The 19,812-nt window shown below is 38.4% G+C and overlaps 1 protein-coding gene across 7 annotated transcripts in view; it reads left to right on the top strand.

Moving 5' to 3' along the window:
* LOC133618481 (receptor-type tyrosine-protein phosphatase mu-like) overlaps positions 1-19,812 on the top strand; it is a 580,372-nt gene that overhangs the window by 326,135 nt on the left and 234,425 nt on the right. For all 7 annotated transcript variants that reach the window (XM_072915241.1, XM_061978877.2, XM_061978875.2 and 4 more), the window contains exons 10-11: positions 12,249-12,450; positions 17,718-17,820. In XM_072915241.1, the coding sequence (XP_072771342.1) occupies positions 12,249-12,450; positions 17,718-17,820 (305 nt within the window). The remainder of the gene's footprint in view (positions 1-12,248; positions 12,451-17,717; positions 17,821-19,812) is intronic.

The raw sequence follows: 19,812 nt of genomic DNA, 5'->3' as shown, positions 1-19,812 counted from the left end.
AACCTCAATGAACCCAAAAATACCTTAAAATAAGTATATTCTCACTAATAACAAGTGCACTTTTCTTGGTAGAAAAAAATGAGACCTTTTTGCTCAATATGTTGAAAAATATTCTTAAATGAAGTAAATGCTAGTGCCATTATCTTGACATTACATTTCTTGAAACCAGCAAACATACACTAAAAACGAATTTATTGTTCTTAAAGGGGAACATTATCACAATTTCAGAATGGTTAAAACCATTAAAAATCAGTTCCCAGTGGCTTATTATATTTTTCGAAGTTTTTTTCAAAATTTTACCCTTCACGCAATATCCCTAAAAAAAAGCTTCAAAGTGCCTGATTTTAACCATCGTTATATACACCCGTCCATTTTCCTGTGACGTCACATAGTGATGCCAATACAAACAAACATGGCGGAAAGAACAGCAAGCTATAGCGACATTAGCTCGGATTCAGACTCGGATTTCAGCGGCTTAAGTTATTCAACAGATTACGCATGTATTGAAACGGATGGTTGTAGTGTGGAGGCAGGTAGCGAAGACGAAATTGAAGAAGAAACTGAAGCTATTGAGCCATATCGGTTTGAACCGTATGCAAGCGAAACCGACGAAAACGACACGACAGCCAGCGACACGGGAGAAAGCGAGGACGAATTCGGCGATCGCCTTCTAACCAACAATTGGTATGTGTTTGTTTGGCATTAAAGGAAACTAACAACTATGAACTAGGTTTACAGCATATGAAATACATTTGGCAACAACATGCACTTTGAGAGTGCAGACAGCCCAGTTTTCATCAATTAATATATTCTGTAGACATACCCTCATCCACTCTCTTTTCCTGAAAGCTGATCTGTCCAGTCCAGTTGGAAATGCATCTGCTTTGAGTGTCGCAGGATATCCACACATTCTTGCCATCTCTGTCGTAGCATAGCTTTCGTCGGTAAAGTGTGCGGAACAAACGTCCAATTTCTTGCCACTTTCGCATCTTTGGGCCACTGGTGCAACTTGAAAAATATATGGTCTTTTTTCTGCAACATTAAGGTATATATTGACGCTTACATAGGTCTGGTGATAATGTTCCCCTTTAATTTATTTTTTCTAATGGAAAGGCAACAAGGCAACCGCTTGTTACTCTCGGGGTCTCCTAGCCGCTCAGGCAAATCATATTGTCTAAAAATGCATTTTTCCAACGATAACATGACATCATCGCGCTAAGTGCGTGCTCTTTCAGTCAATTAGTGCGCATATATACAGCCCGGCCCTCGGCCAACATTTTTTTAACTGTAATTTTGAGGAATTTATCTGAATGTGCATGAACTATTTCTGTTCAAAATTGTTAGAAATGTTAAATGTTTAAATATTAACTGTCAGTTTACTGTACTGTGCCAACTGTACTACTATATGAGTACGTATTTTCTATTGTTTCATTGAAAATAAAACAGCAAAGTCCATTTGGCTGTCATCTGTTTTAATTATGAGACACAATTGTGTCAAAGTCATGATTTGTTTTTGTTTCATGCTTAAAATAAGAAATGATTACTTTAAAAAAGTAGTTTTATACTTGTGAGTGTTGATGACACAGCTTTGCAACAGTTGATATTTTAGTTTCAAGCATGTTTTACTCAATATAGGTCATCAAATCTCAGCAACAAGCTGTAATATCTTACTGAGATCATTTAGGACCAAAACACTTAAGACAAGTAAAACACTCTAACATAAAATCTGCTTAGTGAGAAGAATGATCTTATCAGACAGAAAATAAGCAAATATCACCCTTATTTGAGATATTTCATCTTACTTAGATTTCAGTTTTTGCAGTGCAGAAGTGCTCACGCTGCAAAAATGTGCTATCCTAATTTTGGCCGTCAACTGTCAAAAAAAAAAAAAAGTATCCGAATAAAGTTGTGCCAAAGTGTTATTAGTTATGTTTAGTTTAGTCTTTATTTGAAGGGACGATGCACAGGAACATTAAGCTCAGAGACGGATATGTTCTGTACCAGATTATAGCTAAATATCTCATTTCCATCTGCAGTCCCTGGCTACCTAAATTAAAGGGATACAAAAATCATGCAATAAAATTATAACAATAAAATTAGAGATGTCCAATAATGGCTATTTTGCCGATATCCGATATTCCGATATTGTCCAACTCTTAATTACCGATTCCGATATATTCAGTCGTGGAATTAACACATTATGATGCCAAATTTTGTTGTGATGCCCCGCTGGATGCATTAAACAATGTAACAAGGTTTTCCAAAATAAATCAACTCAAGTTATGGAAAAAAATGCCAACATGTCACTGCCATATTTATTATTGAAGTCACAAAGTGCATTATTTTTTTTAACATGCCATAATTCCACGACTGTATATATCGGTATCGGTTGATATCGGAATCGGTAATTAAGAGTCGGACAATATCGGAATATCGGATATCGGCAAAAAAGCCATTATCGGACATCTCTATTGAAAACCCATTGCATTGACTGCAAAATAAACTAATAAGATGATTTTCCACAATTTTCCCCTTTGATGGGGATAGAAATGATCTGTTGGAGGGTCAAACTGTCACCATAATCAAAAACCTTTATTGACTGTGCAGGCGATGTTTAAAGTAGCATTTTAACATTCACAAAGGTCTAAGTTATAGGCTTCCATTTTGTCCCATGAACTTGCAGCGTTTTTTCTCCTGAAGGTGTTTTTCTTTTGCATTTGCAGTTTTTTATTTTCATGTGTAATTTGCATAATTCCCTTGTTGCGTTAGTGTGTTTTTGGTTTTGGATCATTTCTGTGTTTGGTGTAAAAGGGAACCATTTTTTAAATTTCTTATTATAGTGTTCTTCTTCCACTGCAAAAAGTCAGTGTTCAAAAACAAGAAAAAAAAATACAAAAATGAGGGGTATTTTATTTGAACTGAGCAAAATTATCTGCCAATAGAACAAGAAAATTTGGCTTGTCAAGACTTTCCAAAACAAGTCAAATTAGCTAACTTCAATGAACCCAAAAATACCTTAAAATAAGTATATTCTCACTAATAACAAATGCACTTTTCTTGGTAGGAAAAAAAGAGACCTTTTTGCTCAATATGTTGAAAAATATTCTTAAATGAAGTAAATGCTAGTGCCATTATCTTGACATAATGATATGCGCTCGGCATTACATTTCTTGAAACCAGCAAACTTATACTAAAAACTAATTTATTGTTCTTAATGGAAAGGCAACAAGGCAACCGCTTGTTACTCTCGGGGTCTCCTAGCCGCTCAGGCAAGTCATATTGTCTAAAAATGCATTTTTCCATGGATAACATGACATCATCGCGCCAAGTGCGTGCTCTTTCAGTCAATTAGTGCGCATATATACAGCCCGGCCCCCGGCCAACATTTTTTTAATTGTAATTTTGAGGAATTTATTTCTGTTCAAAATTGTTAGAAATGTTAAATGTTTAAATATTAACTGTCAGTTTACTGTACTGTGCCAACTGTACTACTATATGAGTACGTATTTTCTATTGTTTCATTGGAAATAAAACAGCAAAGTCCATCCGTTTTAATTATGAGACACAATTGTGTCAAAATCATGACTTTTTTTGTTCATGCTTGAAATAAGAAATGATTACCTTAAAGAAGTAGTTTTATACTTGTGAGTGTTGATGACACAGCTTTGCAACAGTTGATATTCTAGTTTCAAGCATGTTTTACTCAATATAGGTCATCAAATCTCAGCAACAAGCTGTAATATCTTACTGAGATCATTTAGGACCAAAACACTTAAAATAAGTAAAAGTCTCTTACATTGTTTATTGTTTATTGTTTATTGAATGGATCCCCATTAGCTGACGCCAAGGCGACTGCTAGTCTTCCTGGGGTCCATATAAGAGTATACAAAATTAAAATACAAAGAATACATACATTACCAAACATTATACAATGGAAAAATACAACATAAGATAAAAAAGCTAAAAACCCAGTATTAAAAATTCACTGTCTTGAATTACTTTGTGAGACTAACACAAAATCTGCTTAGTGAGAAGAACTATATTATCAGACCGAAAATAAGTAAATATCACCCTTATTTGAGATATTTAATCCTACTTAGATTTCAGTTTTTGCAGTGTGTGTTTGGTGTAAAAGGGAACCATTTTTTCAATTATTTTTTTTATTTCAGTGTTCTTCTTGGCTGCTGTATATATTTTCTTTTTTTTTATGTCTGCCACATTGAAAAACGCTCACACAGGCCGCCGTCGTCTTTTGACCTCGGCAGAAAACACAATCTAAGAAAGGCAGTCGACAGAGCATCGCCACTCAAGCAAATGTTGACTTAAGGCTGCACGCAATCCTTGTTCACTGGCTGCACGGCGACCTCAACATGGCACACACACACGCACACACGCACACACACAAATACACCTTGATCTTAACCGTCTTACGGTTTGGGAAGTAATCCCGCAGCCTTTCCCACAGATTGATTCCCTCTCTGGTTGCTGTTTGCTCACTGCGCTGCTATTTTGACTAGTTTAGCCAGGGGGGCCCTCGCTCTCTCTCTCTCTCTCTCTCTGTCTCTCTCTCTCTCTCTCTCTCTCTCTTAGGGTGAGATTGAACCGCGTGCGGGGGTTTGTTTAGTCAAGCGTATGCATCTTAGGCGTAAAGGAATATGTCCATAATATATTTAGAAAAAAAAACAAACATGGGTTTTGCCGGTGTGCCGACGGACTTAAAGAGCAACACGTCTGCGCTGTTTGTCTTTGTTAAAATTTCATGCTACATGCAAAAAGCATTCAGCGTTGCGCCCTCCAGGCTGTTGGCGCCGCAGGAAACGAGCAATAAGTCTCGTTTTAATGCACGTTAGTGATGAACGGGGAAACGGGGCAGCAAAGTGCTCGCTCACGCGCTGCACCTTCGCTTTATTTGACGTTTACATGGCTTTATTTTGCTATAAAATACGCCCCTGTGTGGAAAAAAGCACCGTCTAATACAGGGGTCGGCGACCTTTACCACTCAAAGAGCCAATTTGACCAGTTTCACAAATGAAAGAAAACAATGGGAGCCACAAAAATCTTTTGAAATTTAAAATGAAATAACACTGTATACAAAGGTTTTTGTTTTGTTTTGTGCTATGTATAAACTGAGGGTCTCAGACACGCGGCCCTCACCTTAATATGAAAATTGAATGTTAGTGCGGCCCGCGAGTTTTATATGAATGAATGGCGCTTGACAGAACAAATACCCAGAATCCCATGCAGCCCTAACTCTTCCGGGATACATTATACACCCCCGCTACCAAACCCCGCCCACCTCAACTGACGCACGGAGAGAGGGGGGGGGGGGTTGATGTGTGGGGGAGCGGGGTTTGGTGGTAGCAGGGGTGTATAATGTAGCCCGGAAGAGTCAGGGCTGCATGGGATTCTGGGTATTTGTTCTGTTGTGTTTATGTTGTATTAAGGTGCAGATGTTCTCCCGAAATGTGTTTGTCATTCTTGTTTGGTTTTGGTTCAGTGTGGCGCATTATTAGTAAGAGTCTTAAAGTTGTTTTATATGGCCACCGTCAGTGTAACCTGTGTGGCTGTTGACCAAGTATGCCTTGCTGTCACTTACGTGAGCAAGTAGAAGATGCATACAACAAAAGGCTGGGTTAGCACGCTGTTTGTACAGACTGTAGAGGGCGCTAAATGCTGCACCATCATGGCACGCCCTTGGTATTATTGTTAGAGTGAAAATCGGTCAATATTAATATTTACTACGAGAGGCACGGAAATCTCCCGGGAAAATCGGGAGGGTCGGCAAGTATGCAGTATGCAGCTGAGCCGCATCAGAGTGACCAAAGAGCCGCGGACATTCCCATTATTAATGCACCCTTATGTTTATTGTTGTGGCTGTAGTTGTTATTTTTATTGTAGTAGGAGGATTGGTAAAGCACTGTAACATTGTTCTGAACTTGTGACTTCCATGTTAAATCAGATACCTCAAAAACAAACAGGGTTCCTACCTTGATGTTGGAGATGTCCGATAATATCGGACTGCCGATATTATCGGCCGATAAATGCTTTAAAAAATGTAATATCGGAAATTATGGGTCTCGGTTTCAAAATTATCGGTATCTGTTTCAAAATGTTAAATGCATGACTTTTTAAAAAGCCGCCGTGGACAAGGACGTAGGGAGAAGTACAGAGCGCCAATAAACCTTGTGTTTATGTTGTGTTACGGTGCGGATGTTCTCCCGAAATGTGTTTGTCATTCTTGTTTGGTGTGGGTTCACAGTGTGGCGCATATTTGTAACAGTGTTAAAGTTGTTTATACGGCCACCCTCAGTGTGACCTGTATGGCTTTCGACCAATTTTGAATTGCATTCACTTGTGTGTGTGAAAAGCCGTAGATATTATGTGATTGGGCCGGCACGCAAAGGCAGTGCCTTTAAGGTTTATCGGTGCTCTCTACTTATCCCTACGTCCGTGTACCACTCCGTACAGTAAATTTTTACTTTTTGAAACCGATACCGATCATTTCCGATATTACATTTTAAAGCATTTATCTCTACAATTTACGCAATGTGCCAACTTCACTGGTTTTGGGTTTTGTACATGACACATTACAGGGTGACGTTACATCTGAAAGCCACTCTTATGCCTGGGTAGGACCAACATGCTTTGCGTCATGAGAAAAAAAACGCTATATAAATCTAATAGATTATGGAGGGAATTCAAGTTGCTGGTCGCTCCCAAGCTCTTTGTGACACGTACAGCTGAGTGGAAGAACCACCAGAGACGGAATAGGTATTTTGTCATTTTATTTCCAAAGCCTTGGAAATAAAATGAGACCAGTCCAGCATAGAACATTCAATCGCGCAGCTAAGATGGTCTGATCTAAAATATGGAAACCTTCTCTTCTATAAAGTGTCTCTCGCTACCACCCTCGTTGTCTCTCTTTCCAGCCCAAACACATGCCCATTGTCCTCCTCAGCTGGGCACAGGAACAGATAAGCAAAAGGAGTATCTGTCCTCCTTACATTCCTAAAGTCAAGGTTAGCACACAGTACTTGCAGACAACCAAAAGACCACAATTGGAAGAAGAACACTAGCTGTTTTGTAATATGACTATGAAAATAAAGAAGTAACACTTAAATACGGATATATGTAAATATCTGCGTCCGACACTGTCCTATCAAATAACTCAAACCGTGACTTGTCGAGTCGTGGAGTCAACGAGCTGTTTAACCTCCGTCATTAGCAACGACAATGGAAATCGTGATTGATCTCACTCAAATCGGTAGTTTTCCTGCCAGGGGCTCACAATCCCTGAAAATGTCACATTTTGATTAATAGATGACTGGGAAAGTGCATATATAGCTACTTTGGCCATTTCGGTCAAAATCAATGGATCATTTAAAATCAGCAGAGTTCTTACTTTGGTTTCCTGTAGTAAAATATGGAAGCAGCTCACTTTAAATTGAGAAATGGTCCGACAGTGTGTCAACATTTAATAGCCCTCCATCAAAAAGCGAGCAAATGCCATCAAAGTGTGCCTAATGAGGCCGCCTGGTGTACGCCATAACTCTTTTCAACCGTCGCCGTTCATTCAGTAAGAGCGTAAGTGGCGAGGTTACACCCCATTTATTTATTTCTCCTGGACATATTGAGATTTTACACATGCGCAGCCGCGACGCTCCATAAAATCCCTCTTCCTGCGCTGCAAAAAGTCAGTGTTCAAAAACAAGGGGAAAAACAAAACAAAAATGAGGGGTATTTTATTTGAACTAAGCAAAATTATCTGCCAATAGAACAAGAAAATGTTGGCTTGTCAAGACTTTCCAAAACAAGTAAAATTAGCTAACCTCAATGAACCCAAAAATACCTTAAAATAAGTATATTCTCACTAATAACAAGTGCACTTTTCTTGCTAGAAAAAAATTAGACCTTTTTGCTCAATATGTTGAAAAATATTCTTAAATGAAGTAAATGCTAGTGCCATTATCTTGTCATAATGATATGCGCTTGGCATGACATTTCTTGAAACCAGAAAACTTATACTAAAACTAGTTTATTTTTCTTAATGGAAAGGCAACAAGGCAACCGCTTGTTACTCTCGGGGTCTCCTAGCCGCTCAGGCAAATCATATGGTCTAAAAATGCATTTTTCCATCGATAACATGACATCATCGCGCCAAGTGCGTGCTCTTTCAGTCAATTAGTGTGCAAGGAATATAGATATATATATATATATATATATATATATATATATAATATATATATATATATATATATATATTTACATATTAGGGCTGCAACAACTAATCGATTAAATCGATTAAAATCGATTATAAAATAGTTGGCGATTAATTTAGTCATCGATTCGTTGGATCTACGCTATGCGCATGTGCAGAGGCATTTATTTATTTATTTTTTAAATTTATTTAAAAAAAAATTTAATAAACCTTTATTTATAAACTGCAACATGTACAAACAGCTGAGAAACAATAATCAAAATAAGTATGGTGCCAGTATGCTGGGTTTTTTTTCTCCAATAAAATACTGGAAAGGATAGAAATGTAGTTTGTGTCTTTTATCCAATTATTAATCGATTAATCGAAGTAATAATCGACAGATTAATCGATTATCAAATTAATTATTAGTTGCAGCCCTAATATATATATATATATATATATATATGTATATTTTGCAGTTTATAAATAAAGGTTTATTACATTTTTTTTTAAATAAATAAAAAAAATAAAAAAATAAAAAAATAATTAAATGCCTCTGCGCATGCGCATAGCGTAGATCCAACGAATCGATGACTAAATTAATCGCCAACTATCGATTTTAATCGATTTAATCGATTAGTTGTTGCAGCCCTAATATATAAATATATATATATATATATATATATATATATATATATATATATATATATATATATATATATATATATATATATATATATATATATATATATATATATTTACAGCCTGGCCCCCGGCCAAAAAAATTTTTTAATGTAATTTTGAAGAATTTATCCAAAATGTATCCGAAACTATTTCTGTTCAAAATAGTTGGAAATGTCAAATGTTTAAATATTAACTGTCAGTTTACTGTGCTATTTTCTATTGTTTCATTGAAAATGAAACAGCAAAGTCCATTTGGCTGTCATCTGTTTTAATTATGAGACACAATTGTGTCAAAATCATGATTTTTTTTATTTCATGCTTGAAATAAGAAAGTATTACTTTGAAAAAGTAGTTTTATACTTGTGAGTGTTGATGACACAACTTTGCAACAGTTGATATTCTAGTTTCAAGCATGTTTTACTCAATATAGGTCATCAAATCTCAGCAACAAGCTGTAATATCTTACTGAGATCATTTAGGACCAAAACACTTAAAACGAGTAAAACACTCAAACATAAAATCTGCTTAGTGAGAAGAAAATAAGCAAATATCACCCTTATTTGAGATATTTCATCTTACTTAGATTTCAGTTTTTGCAGTGTGGAAAAATGTAAAGCAATATTACAGCAGAGTTCTAATGTCTCCCGTGGAGTGGAATGTTTTCCCATTATTTTCCCCGTCACTTTCATTAGGGCCGTGCGCGTCCGCGTTGACGTGTAATTTCAAACGGCTCGCCCTGGAACGTTATGATATCGGAGATGGCGGCAACGCAGACAAAAGACTAAATGACAGAAGGCTCCCAAGCATTTCCAAACTTGATGGACACAAATTATGCTGTGCTCCCAACTCTCTTTTGTGTTCCTTGATTGGAATTATAATGGAGTTTTCTTTCCCTTTTTTATGAGCGCGACTTATTCTAAATGGATATTAGGAGAAAACACTCCCCTTAACCTGATTGCCTCCCTGCAGACTGAACACAGTGAACACGCTTGCACTGGTGTGTCACTACGCACCACAATTAGAACATTGTTGCCCTCCGACATGGTTAGATTTTACTGACAAATTTTGGAAAAGCCGTCATGAAAGCCTTCCTGACATTAAGTCGTAACAAGCTGCAAAGTGGAGTGGAACCGGTCTAACCTGGTTTCGCGACCACGCGTACCGTAAAGCAGGCCTGGGCAATTATTTTGACTCGGGGGGGCCAAATTTAGAGAAAAAATGTGTCTGGGGGCCGGTATGTCTAATTTTTAAGAACACTAATATAAAACCTCACAATAATGTCTGATGAAATGCTAAAAACGTAATGACAGATCGCCTTTAAAAACGAAAAGGAATATTACATTTTTTTACTGAATGAGACACCCAGAATGTACAACCCCCTTTTCCATATGAGTTGGGAAATTGTGTTAGATGTAAATATAAACGGAATACAATGATTTGCAAATCATTTTCAACCCATATTCAGTTGAATATGCTACAAAGACAACCTAAAAATTTTTTTTGTTGCAAATAATCATTAACTTTAGAATTTGATGCCAGCAACACGTGACAAAGAAGTTGGGAAAGGTGGCAATAAATACTGATAAAGTTAAGGAATGCTCATCAAACACTTATTTGGAACATCCCACAGGTGAACAGGCTAATTGGGAACAGGTGGGTGCCATGATTGGGTATAAAAGTAGATTCCATGAGATGCTCAGTCATTCACAAACAAGGATGGGGCGAGGGTCACCACTTTGTCAACAAATGCGTGAGCAAATTGTTGAACAGTTTAAGAAAAACCTTTCTCAACCAGCTATTGCAAGGAATTGAGGGATTTCACCATCTACGGTCCGTAATATCATCAAAGGGTTCAGAGAATCTGGAGAAATCACTGCACGTAAGCAGCTAAGCCCCTGACCTTCGATCCCTCAGGCTGTACTGCATCAACAAGCGACATCAGTGTGTAAAGGATATCACCACATGGGCTCAGGAAGACTTCAGAAACCCACTGTCAGTCACTACAGTTGGTCGCTACATCTGTAAGTGCAAGTTAAAACTCTCCTATGCAAGGCGAAAACCGTTTATCAACAACACCCAGAAACGTCCTCGGCTTCGCTGGGCCTGAGCTCATCTAAGATGGACTGATACAAAGTGGAAAAGTGTTCTGTGGTCTGACGAGTCCACATTTCAAATTGTTTTTTGGAAACTGTGGACGTCGTGTCCTCCGGACCAAAGAGGAAAAGAACCATCCGGATTGTTATAGGCGCCAAGTTGAAAAGCCAGCATCTGTGATGGTATGGGGGTGTATTAGTGCCCAAGACATGGGTAACTTACACATCTGTGAAGGCACCATTAATGCTGAAAGGTACATACAGGTTTTGGAGCAACATATGTTGCCATCCAAGCAACGTTACCATGGATGCCCCTGCTTATTTTAGCAAGACAATGCCAAGGCACGTGTTACATCAACGTAGCTTCATATTAAAAGAGTGCGGGTACTAGACTGGCCTGCCTGTAGTCCAGACCTGTCTCCCATTGAAAATGTGTGGCGCATTATGAAGCCTAAAATACCACAACGGAGACCCCCGGACTGTTGAACAACTTAAGCTGTACATCAAGCAAGAATGGGAAAGAATTCCACCTGAGAAGCTTAAAAAATGTGTCTCCTCAGTTCCCAAACGTTTACTGAGTGTTGTTAAAAGGAAAGGCCATGTAACACAGTGGTGAACATGCCCTTTCCCAACTATTTTGGCACGTGTTGCAGCCAAAGTAGTTGTATATATATATGTATATATATATATATATATATATATATATATATATATATTTTTTTTTTTTTTTTTTTTTCTTCATGTATATATTCATTTCACACCATATTCATTGCACTTCTACATTTTTTATATTTTTATATATTTGCACATTGTTTTTCTAGCATGCACACATCGCACTGTATGGAATGGCCTCAATCTCGTTACCTTGCGTAATGACAATAAAGCTGATTCTGATTCTGATTCTGATTCTGATACTTTTTTTTGCATTATTTTATGTAAGTAAATTCAATATTACAGTATGTTGCATTTTATTGTTTATACTCAGTGTGAGTTTTTTTTAGATCATTGCAATCGACATTTTCATCTTTTGCATCCCATCTAATATGTAGTTTTTGTAAAAAGATTAAAATAATTTAGCTAAATCTACCGAAATATTTTCTCGACAGGAGCGCTCCTGCAAAAAGGGGCGTGTCCTTTCCTGCTGCAGTAATCAAAATTAGAAGGCTCTATTTCTCTAGGACTTTGTGTGTAAAATGCTAAAATCTCATGGGAAACTGCTTATCTTAAACATACAAATAATCTGAATATTCATCCTCTACCCCTCCCCCACACAGATCTCCTACAAGGCGGTGAGTTCCTTCGACCCCGAGCTTGACCTCTCCAACCAGAGCGGCAAGGTGGCCAAGCTCAGCAACGAGACCACCCACGTGTTTGCGGGACTCTACCCAGGCTCCACGTACTCCTTCACCCTGCGCGCCAGCACGGCTAAGGGCTACGGCCCGGCTGCCGTCACCCAGTTCACCACCAAGATTTCAGGTGGGTCATAGGTCGGTTAGCGCGGCTGATGAATTAATCATGTACTGCTCGGCAGCCGCGTCGACATAGAAACGTGTAAATAGAATATGTAACTGTGTTGTTTTAAAAAAGTGCTTCTGAAAATGTGCTGCCTGTCGACATTATTGCACCATTTTAAATCTCTTCTTCAAATAGTAATCTGATCGTTAAAGAAAGAACTATTGGACTTTTCTGTCAATATTTGCTTCTTTTCTGGCACAGTGGACACACCAATAGTTCAGCCTCGGAATTGGACCAAGATATTAATACAAATATGGCCTAGTGGTTAGAGTGTCCGTCCTGAGATCGGTAGGTTGTGAGTCATACCAAAGCATACTTGCCAACCCTCCCGGATTTTCCGGGAGACTCCCGAAATTCAGCGCCTCTCCCGAAAACCTCCCGGGACAAATTTTCTCCCGAAAATCTCCCGAAAACCTCCCGGGACAAATTTTCTCCCGAAAATCTCCCGAAATTCAGGCGGAGCTGGAGGCCACGCCCCCTCCAGGTTTATTGTTAGGCAGTTCCATTAACGTCCTCCCAGCACGGCAACAACACACAACAACAGCAGTCACGTTTTCGTCTACCATAAAGCAGTTTGCCTGCCGTAAACAGCAATGTTGTGACACTCTTAAACAGGACAATACTGCCATCTACTGTACATGCATATGTGACATTAACATCTAGGGCTTTTAGAGAGTGCAGTGCACAACTGCGCACACAACAAGGAGACGAAGCAGAATACATCATCAGAGAGGGTGTTCAGCATGGTTAGAAAAATAGTGACAGAGAATAGAACAAGGATGGACAATTCAACCCTTAACTCAACAATGAGTAGATGAGTGTTATGTGTGTGTATATGTGTAAATAAATGAACACTGAAATTCAAGTATTTCTTTTATATATATATATATATATATATATATATATATTAGAGATGCGCGGATAGGCAATTATTTCATCCGCAACCGCATCAGAAAGTCGTCAACCTTCAGCCACCCACCCGTTTCTAACATTTAATCAGAACCGCAACCGTTGTTATATATCTAATATAGACGATGCAAGGCATTAGTGAGGTTATAAAGCTTTTGCCTGTTAAAGAAAGGAGACTGATCCAATGCAGCACAGACATTCGCGTGCCACGCTGTCACGGCCCAGACGCACACCAGTGCGCAATCATATGGGAGCCGCGCTGAGCGCACCTCCAAGCGCGTCTCGCTGCCGGCGACGGCCGGATATGGGCCCCACCCCTTTCGTGAGCGCACTGCGCGCGGAGTGACCCCTGTTACGCGCCCCCGGCAACAGGGGTGGCGGGCAGGTAAGCTGCGCGGGCGGAGCGCGCGGAGTGACCCCTGTTACGAGCCCCCGGCCACGGGGGTGGCGGGCAGGTAAGCTGCTTACCTGCTGCGTGTGACGCCGGCCGTGGCGAAGGCGGACGAGGCGGGGTGTCGGTGCGGTGGGCGCGGTGGTGACCCTGGACGTGCATCGGGCCCTTCTCGCGGATCGCCTCAGCTACGGCTCCCGGTGGGGCCCTCTCGGGGGAAGGGGCCTCGGTCCCGGACCCCGGCGAGGCGTCCCTTCTCCGCTCCGTAAAAGTGTCCATCTCTTTTTTTTTTTTTTTTCTGTTGTGGCATATGCAGCAGGTGCCTGCTCGTTTTTCGTATGTGGGTAACAACATTTAACTATGTATATATATTTCCCAATTGGTTTAACTGCCACCCGCCTGAATCTATTTAAAATCTAATTATTTTTTTTTTCAACCGCCCGACCCGACCCGCGGATAAAATCTAATTTTTTTTAATTTCATCCGCCCGATCCGCGGATAATCCGCGGACTCCGCGGTTGTGCCCGCAAACCGCGCATCTCTAATATATATATGTATATATATATATATATATATATATATATATATATATAGTAAAATAAATATATATATATATATATATATATATATATATATATATATATATATATATATAGTAAAATAAATATACATATATATATATATATATATATATATATATATATATATATATATATATATATATATATATATATATATATATATATATATATATATATATATATATAGCTAGAATTCACTGAAAGTCAAGTAGTCAAGTATTTCTTATATATATATATATATATATATATATATATATATATATATATGTATATATATATATATATATATATATGAAATACTTGACTTGGGGAATTCTAGCTGTAAATATACTCCTCCCCTCTTAATCACGCCCCCAACCACGCCCCCCCCCCACCTCCCGAAATCGGAGGTCTCAAGGTTGGCAAGTATGTACCAAAGTCTATAAAAAATGGGACCCATTACCTCCCTGCTTGGCACTCAGCATCAAGGGTTGGAATTGGGGGCTAAATCACCAAAAATTATTCCACTGCTGCTGCTCACTGCTCCCCTCACCTCCCAGGGGGGGTGAACATGAGGATGGGTCAAGTGCAGAGCAAAAAATACATGATGAATAGTCATTCTTTCCCAGTGTAACATTAAAGAACCTCAAAAGGCCATACCCAACAATTGGTGCCGTGACCCGGATCGAACCGAGGTTATCATAGCTGGTATTTTTTTAGAATAAGTCGCTGTGCCTTAGTTAAAAGTTTAGAATGTTTGTTTCTTAAAGGAAAATGTATTCAAACATCGAAGTTGAGCAGCCTTCTACTTGTGTTTCAACGGTCCTTAGTAATAGTAAGGAACTGACTTTAAAACAGAGGTGGGTAGTAACGCGCTACATTTACTCCGTTACATCTACTTGAGTAACTTTTGGGGTAAATTGTACTTCTAAGAGTAGTTTTAATGCAACATTTACTTTTACTTGAGTATATTTATAGAGAAGAAACGCTACTTTTACTCCGCTCCATTTACAAACCTCGTTTCCATATAAGTTGGGAAATTGTGTTAGATGTAAATATAAACGGAATACAATGATTTGCAAATCCTTTTCAACCCATATTCAGTTGAATGCACTACAAAGACAACATATTTGATGTTCAAACTCATAAACTTTATTTTTTTTTTGCAAATAATAATCAACTTAGAATTTCATGGCTGCAACACGTGCCAAAGTAGTTGGGAAAGAACATGTTCACCACTGTGTTACATGGCCTTTCCTTTTAACAACACTCAGTAAACGTTTGGGAACTGAGGAGAAACATTTATTTAGCTTCTCATGTGGAATTCTTTCCCATTCTTGCTTGATGTACAGCTTAAGTTGTTCAACAGTCCGGGGGTCTCCGTTGTGGTATTTTAGGCTTCATAATGCGCCACACATTTTCAATGGGAGACAGGTCTGGACTACAAACAGGCCAGTCTAGTACCCACACTCTTTTACTACGAAGCCACGTTGATGTAACACGTGGCTTGGCATTGTCTTGCTGAAATAAGCAGGGGCGTCCATGGTAACGTTGCTTGGATGGCAACATATGTTGCTCCAAAACCTGTTTGTACCTTTCAGCATTAATGGCGCCTTCACAGATGTGTAAGTTACCCATGTCTTGGGCACTAATACACCCCCATACCATCACAGATGCTGGCTTTTACACTTTGCGCCTATAACAATCCGGATGGTTCTTTTCCTCTTTGGTCCGGAGGACACGATGTCCACAGTTTTCAAAAACTATTTGAAATGTGGACTTGTCAGACCACAGAACACTTTTCCACTTTGCATCAGTCCATCTTAGATGAGCTCGGGCCCAGCGAAGCCGACGGCGTTTCTGGGTGTTGTTGATAAGCGGTTTTCGCCTTGCATAGGAGAGTTTTAACTTGCACTTACAGATGTAGCGACCAACTGTAGTTACTGACAGTGGTTTTCTGAAGTGTTCCTGAGCCCATGTGGTGATATCCTTTACACACTGATGTCGCTTGTTGATGCAGTACAGCATGAGGGATCGAAGGTCACGGGCTTAGCTGCTTACGTGCAGTGATTTCTCCAGATTCTCTGAACCCTGTGATAGATGGTGAAATCCTTAAATTCCTTGCAATGGCTGGTTGAGAAATGTTTTTCTTAAACTGTTCAACAATTTTCTCACGCATTTGTTGACAAAGTGGTGACCCTCGCCCTATCTTTTTTTGTAAATGACTGAGCATTTCATGGAGTCTACTTTTATACCCAATCATGGCACCCACCTGTTCCCAATTTGCCTGTTCACCTGTGGGATGTTCCAAATAAGTGTTTGATGAGCATTCCTCAACTTTATCAGTATTTATTGCCACCTTTCCCAACTTCTTTGTCACGTGTTGCTGGCATCAAATTCTAAAGTTAATGATTATTTGCAAAAAAAAAAAAATGTTTATCAGTTTGAACATCAAATATGTTGTCTTTGTCGCATATTCAACGGAGTATGGGTTGAAAAGGATATTTACATCTAACACAATTTCCCAACTCATATGGAAACGGGGTTTGTATTATTATTTAATATATATTATTGTTTTAGTTGCTTAAGAGATATTCCTGGCTCTGAATTTGCTCATTGCTATTTTTATGTTTTTGTGCATTTTTTGTTGCCGTCATCATTAATCGAACAGGTTACTCATCAGTTACTCAGTACTTGAGTAGTTTTTTCACAACATACTATTTACTTTTACTCAAGTAAATATTTGGGTGACTCCTCCTTACTTTTACTTGAGTAATACATCTCTAAAGTAACAGTACTCTTACTTGAGTACAGTTTCTGGCTACTCTACCCACCTCTGCTTTAAAGTGACCCTTTTTGTGGTATTTGAGGTGCCACAGTGGTGTGTTGAAAGTGTGTTGTGCCTCTAGTAAGCCTTAGTAGCCTTGGGTCAGTGCTGTTTGCTTCGGCATTTAGTTGGGTGTGGCACCGGCCGGAGATGTTGACATGCGGAGTTTCAAGCACTCTTCATTCTCTAGCGGGTGGACACAACTAGCACATTTTAACGCTCACATTTTACCATGATTTGAATAATGTGGACCCCGACTTAATTAAACAAGTTGAAAAACTTATTGGGGTGTTACCATTTAGTGGTCAATTGTACGGAATATGTACTGTACTGTGCAATCTACTAATACAAGTTTCAATCAATCAATCAAAACATTTTAACAACAATATCATGCGAGGTGAGCATATACAGCTCCCAAATCTGTATCCGACAGACAGATAGTTGCCAGAGCTCCAGGCTTGATTTTAAGACGTGTAGTGAAGCCTGCTTTTTTTACTGTATATGGAGTACTGCCTGAATTCCTGTGTCGCTTCGTCTACAGCTCCGTCAATGCCGACGTACGACCAGGAGACGTCCCTGAATCAGACGGACAGCACGGTCACGGTCTTACTGAAGCCCGCCCAGAGCCGTGGGGCTCCTGTGAGGTAGGCCTTCACAATAAAAGCAGCAAAACACCACATTAAAGCAGATTTCAGCGTGATAATAGTTATCAAAAGATCTTGCATCTCTTGTATATAAATTCAGTGTTTTAATATCTCAATATTTTTAGGCCATGTCACGATACACGATATATATCTCCATATTTTGCCTTAGCCTTGAATGAACACTTGATGCATATAATCACAGCAGTATGATGATTCTATGTGTCTACATTAAAACATTCTTCTTCATACTGCATTAATATATGCTCATTTTAAACTTTCATGCAGAGAGGGAAATCACAACTAAGTCAATTTAGCAAAAGTGTATTTATAAAACAGTTATTAAGCAGTGGCACAAACATTCATGTCATTTCAAAACAGAAAGTGCAAGATTGTCAGAGACATTTTAAAACAAGCTATGAGTGCAAACATTTTTCAAGTTAACATTTTTTTCAAAGTAAAAAATGATTTTCAAGGTAAAAAAAAATTTCAGGGTAAAAAAAAAATTTCAAGGTAAAAAAAAATTTTCAAGGTAAAAAATGATTTTCAAAGTAAAAAATGACTTTCAGGGTAAAAAAAAAATTCAAGGTAACAATTTTTTCAAGGTACAAAATGATTTTTAAGGTAAAAAATGATTTTCAGGGTAGAAAAAAAAATTTCAAGGTAAAAAAATGTGTCAAATTAAAAAATGATTTTCAAAGTAAAAAAAATGAATTTCAGGGTAAACTTTTTTTTTTTTAAGGTAAAAAATTTTTTCAAGGTAAAAAATTATTTTCAAGGTAAAAAATTATTTTCAGGGTAAAAAAAAAAATTTCAAGGTAAAAAAAATTTCAAGGTAAAAAATGACTTTCAGGGTTAAAAAATTTTTTTCAAAGACAAAAAGTTTTTCAAGGTAAAAAATGATTTTCAAGGTAAAAAATGATTTTCAAGGTAAACAATGATTTTCAAGGTAAGAAATGATTTTCAGGGTAAAAAAAAATGTTCAAGGTAAAAAAAAATGTTCAAGGTAAAAAATGATTTTCAAAGTAAAAAATGATTTTCAGGGTAAAAAAAATAATTTCAAGGTAAAAAAATGTGCATGATGTCACTAAGATGACATATCAAAACAACACTAAATTAAAGTGCATTTTTTGTACAGAACGCCACTACAATAGTTCAAAACAGATAAAGTGCACTTTTGTGCATGATGTCACAAGATATTTCAACAATTGTCAAATAAAAATGAGCTGCATAATAGAAATCAAATAGTGTATGTTCTTCGCTATGTGGTAGGTTCCTGCGGACGTTATCTCCTTATGTTGACTATTTTTTGTTGATGTGGAAATGGAACACTCCAGGCTGAATTGGGTCAGTGCTGTTTGCTTTGGTATTTAGTTGGGTGTGGCACCAGCCGGAGATGTTGACATGCGGAGTTTCAAGCACTCTTCATTCTCTAGCGGGTGTTTTTTCAAAAGATGCTACACATTAGCAGTGCTGCTAATTTTTGTAGCAACACTTTTGCCGCATATTTGACATATTACGGTTGTCTGTTCAACATCTTCCCGCTTGAAGCCAAACCACCGCCAGCTGTTTTTCTTGGGAATTAATTCTTCTTCCTCCATTTGTGACCAGATTCCCACCTTCTTTCTCTCGTATTACCACTCGCACCGCTCCGCTTGCACCACCTGCCACAGCTAACGTTACCCATGCCGCTCGGCGAGGGCGTATGACGTTGCACGAGCGACAGTATGTGACGTATGTAAGAAGGTGCGCTTGTTTTATGTCTCTGTGAGAAGTAGAGACAAGAAAGAGTGAGAAGAGCGTGTAGTGTAATGCTCGCAGCTAAAAGCAACTGTGTGAGAACGTATACTCGAATATCACGATATAGTCATTTTCTATATCGCACAGAGACAAACCCGCGATATATCGAGTATATCCGATATATCGCCCAGCACTACTTCCCAGTAAACAATGCTTGGACTCTAAAGAGATGTGTTGTATGTGGCCCACTGCAAA

Source organism: Nerophis lumbriciformis, linkage group LG19, assembly GCF_033978685.3.
Source record: "Nerophis lumbriciformis linkage group LG19, RoL_Nlum_v2.1, whole genome shotgun sequence".
Classification (NCBI taxonomy): Eukaryota; Metazoa; Chordata; class Actinopteri; order Syngnathiformes; family Syngnathidae; genus Nerophis; species Nerophis lumbriciformis.
Note: the sequence above shows the minus strand (reverse complement) of the source record. Positions and strands in the feature narration are given on the sequence as shown.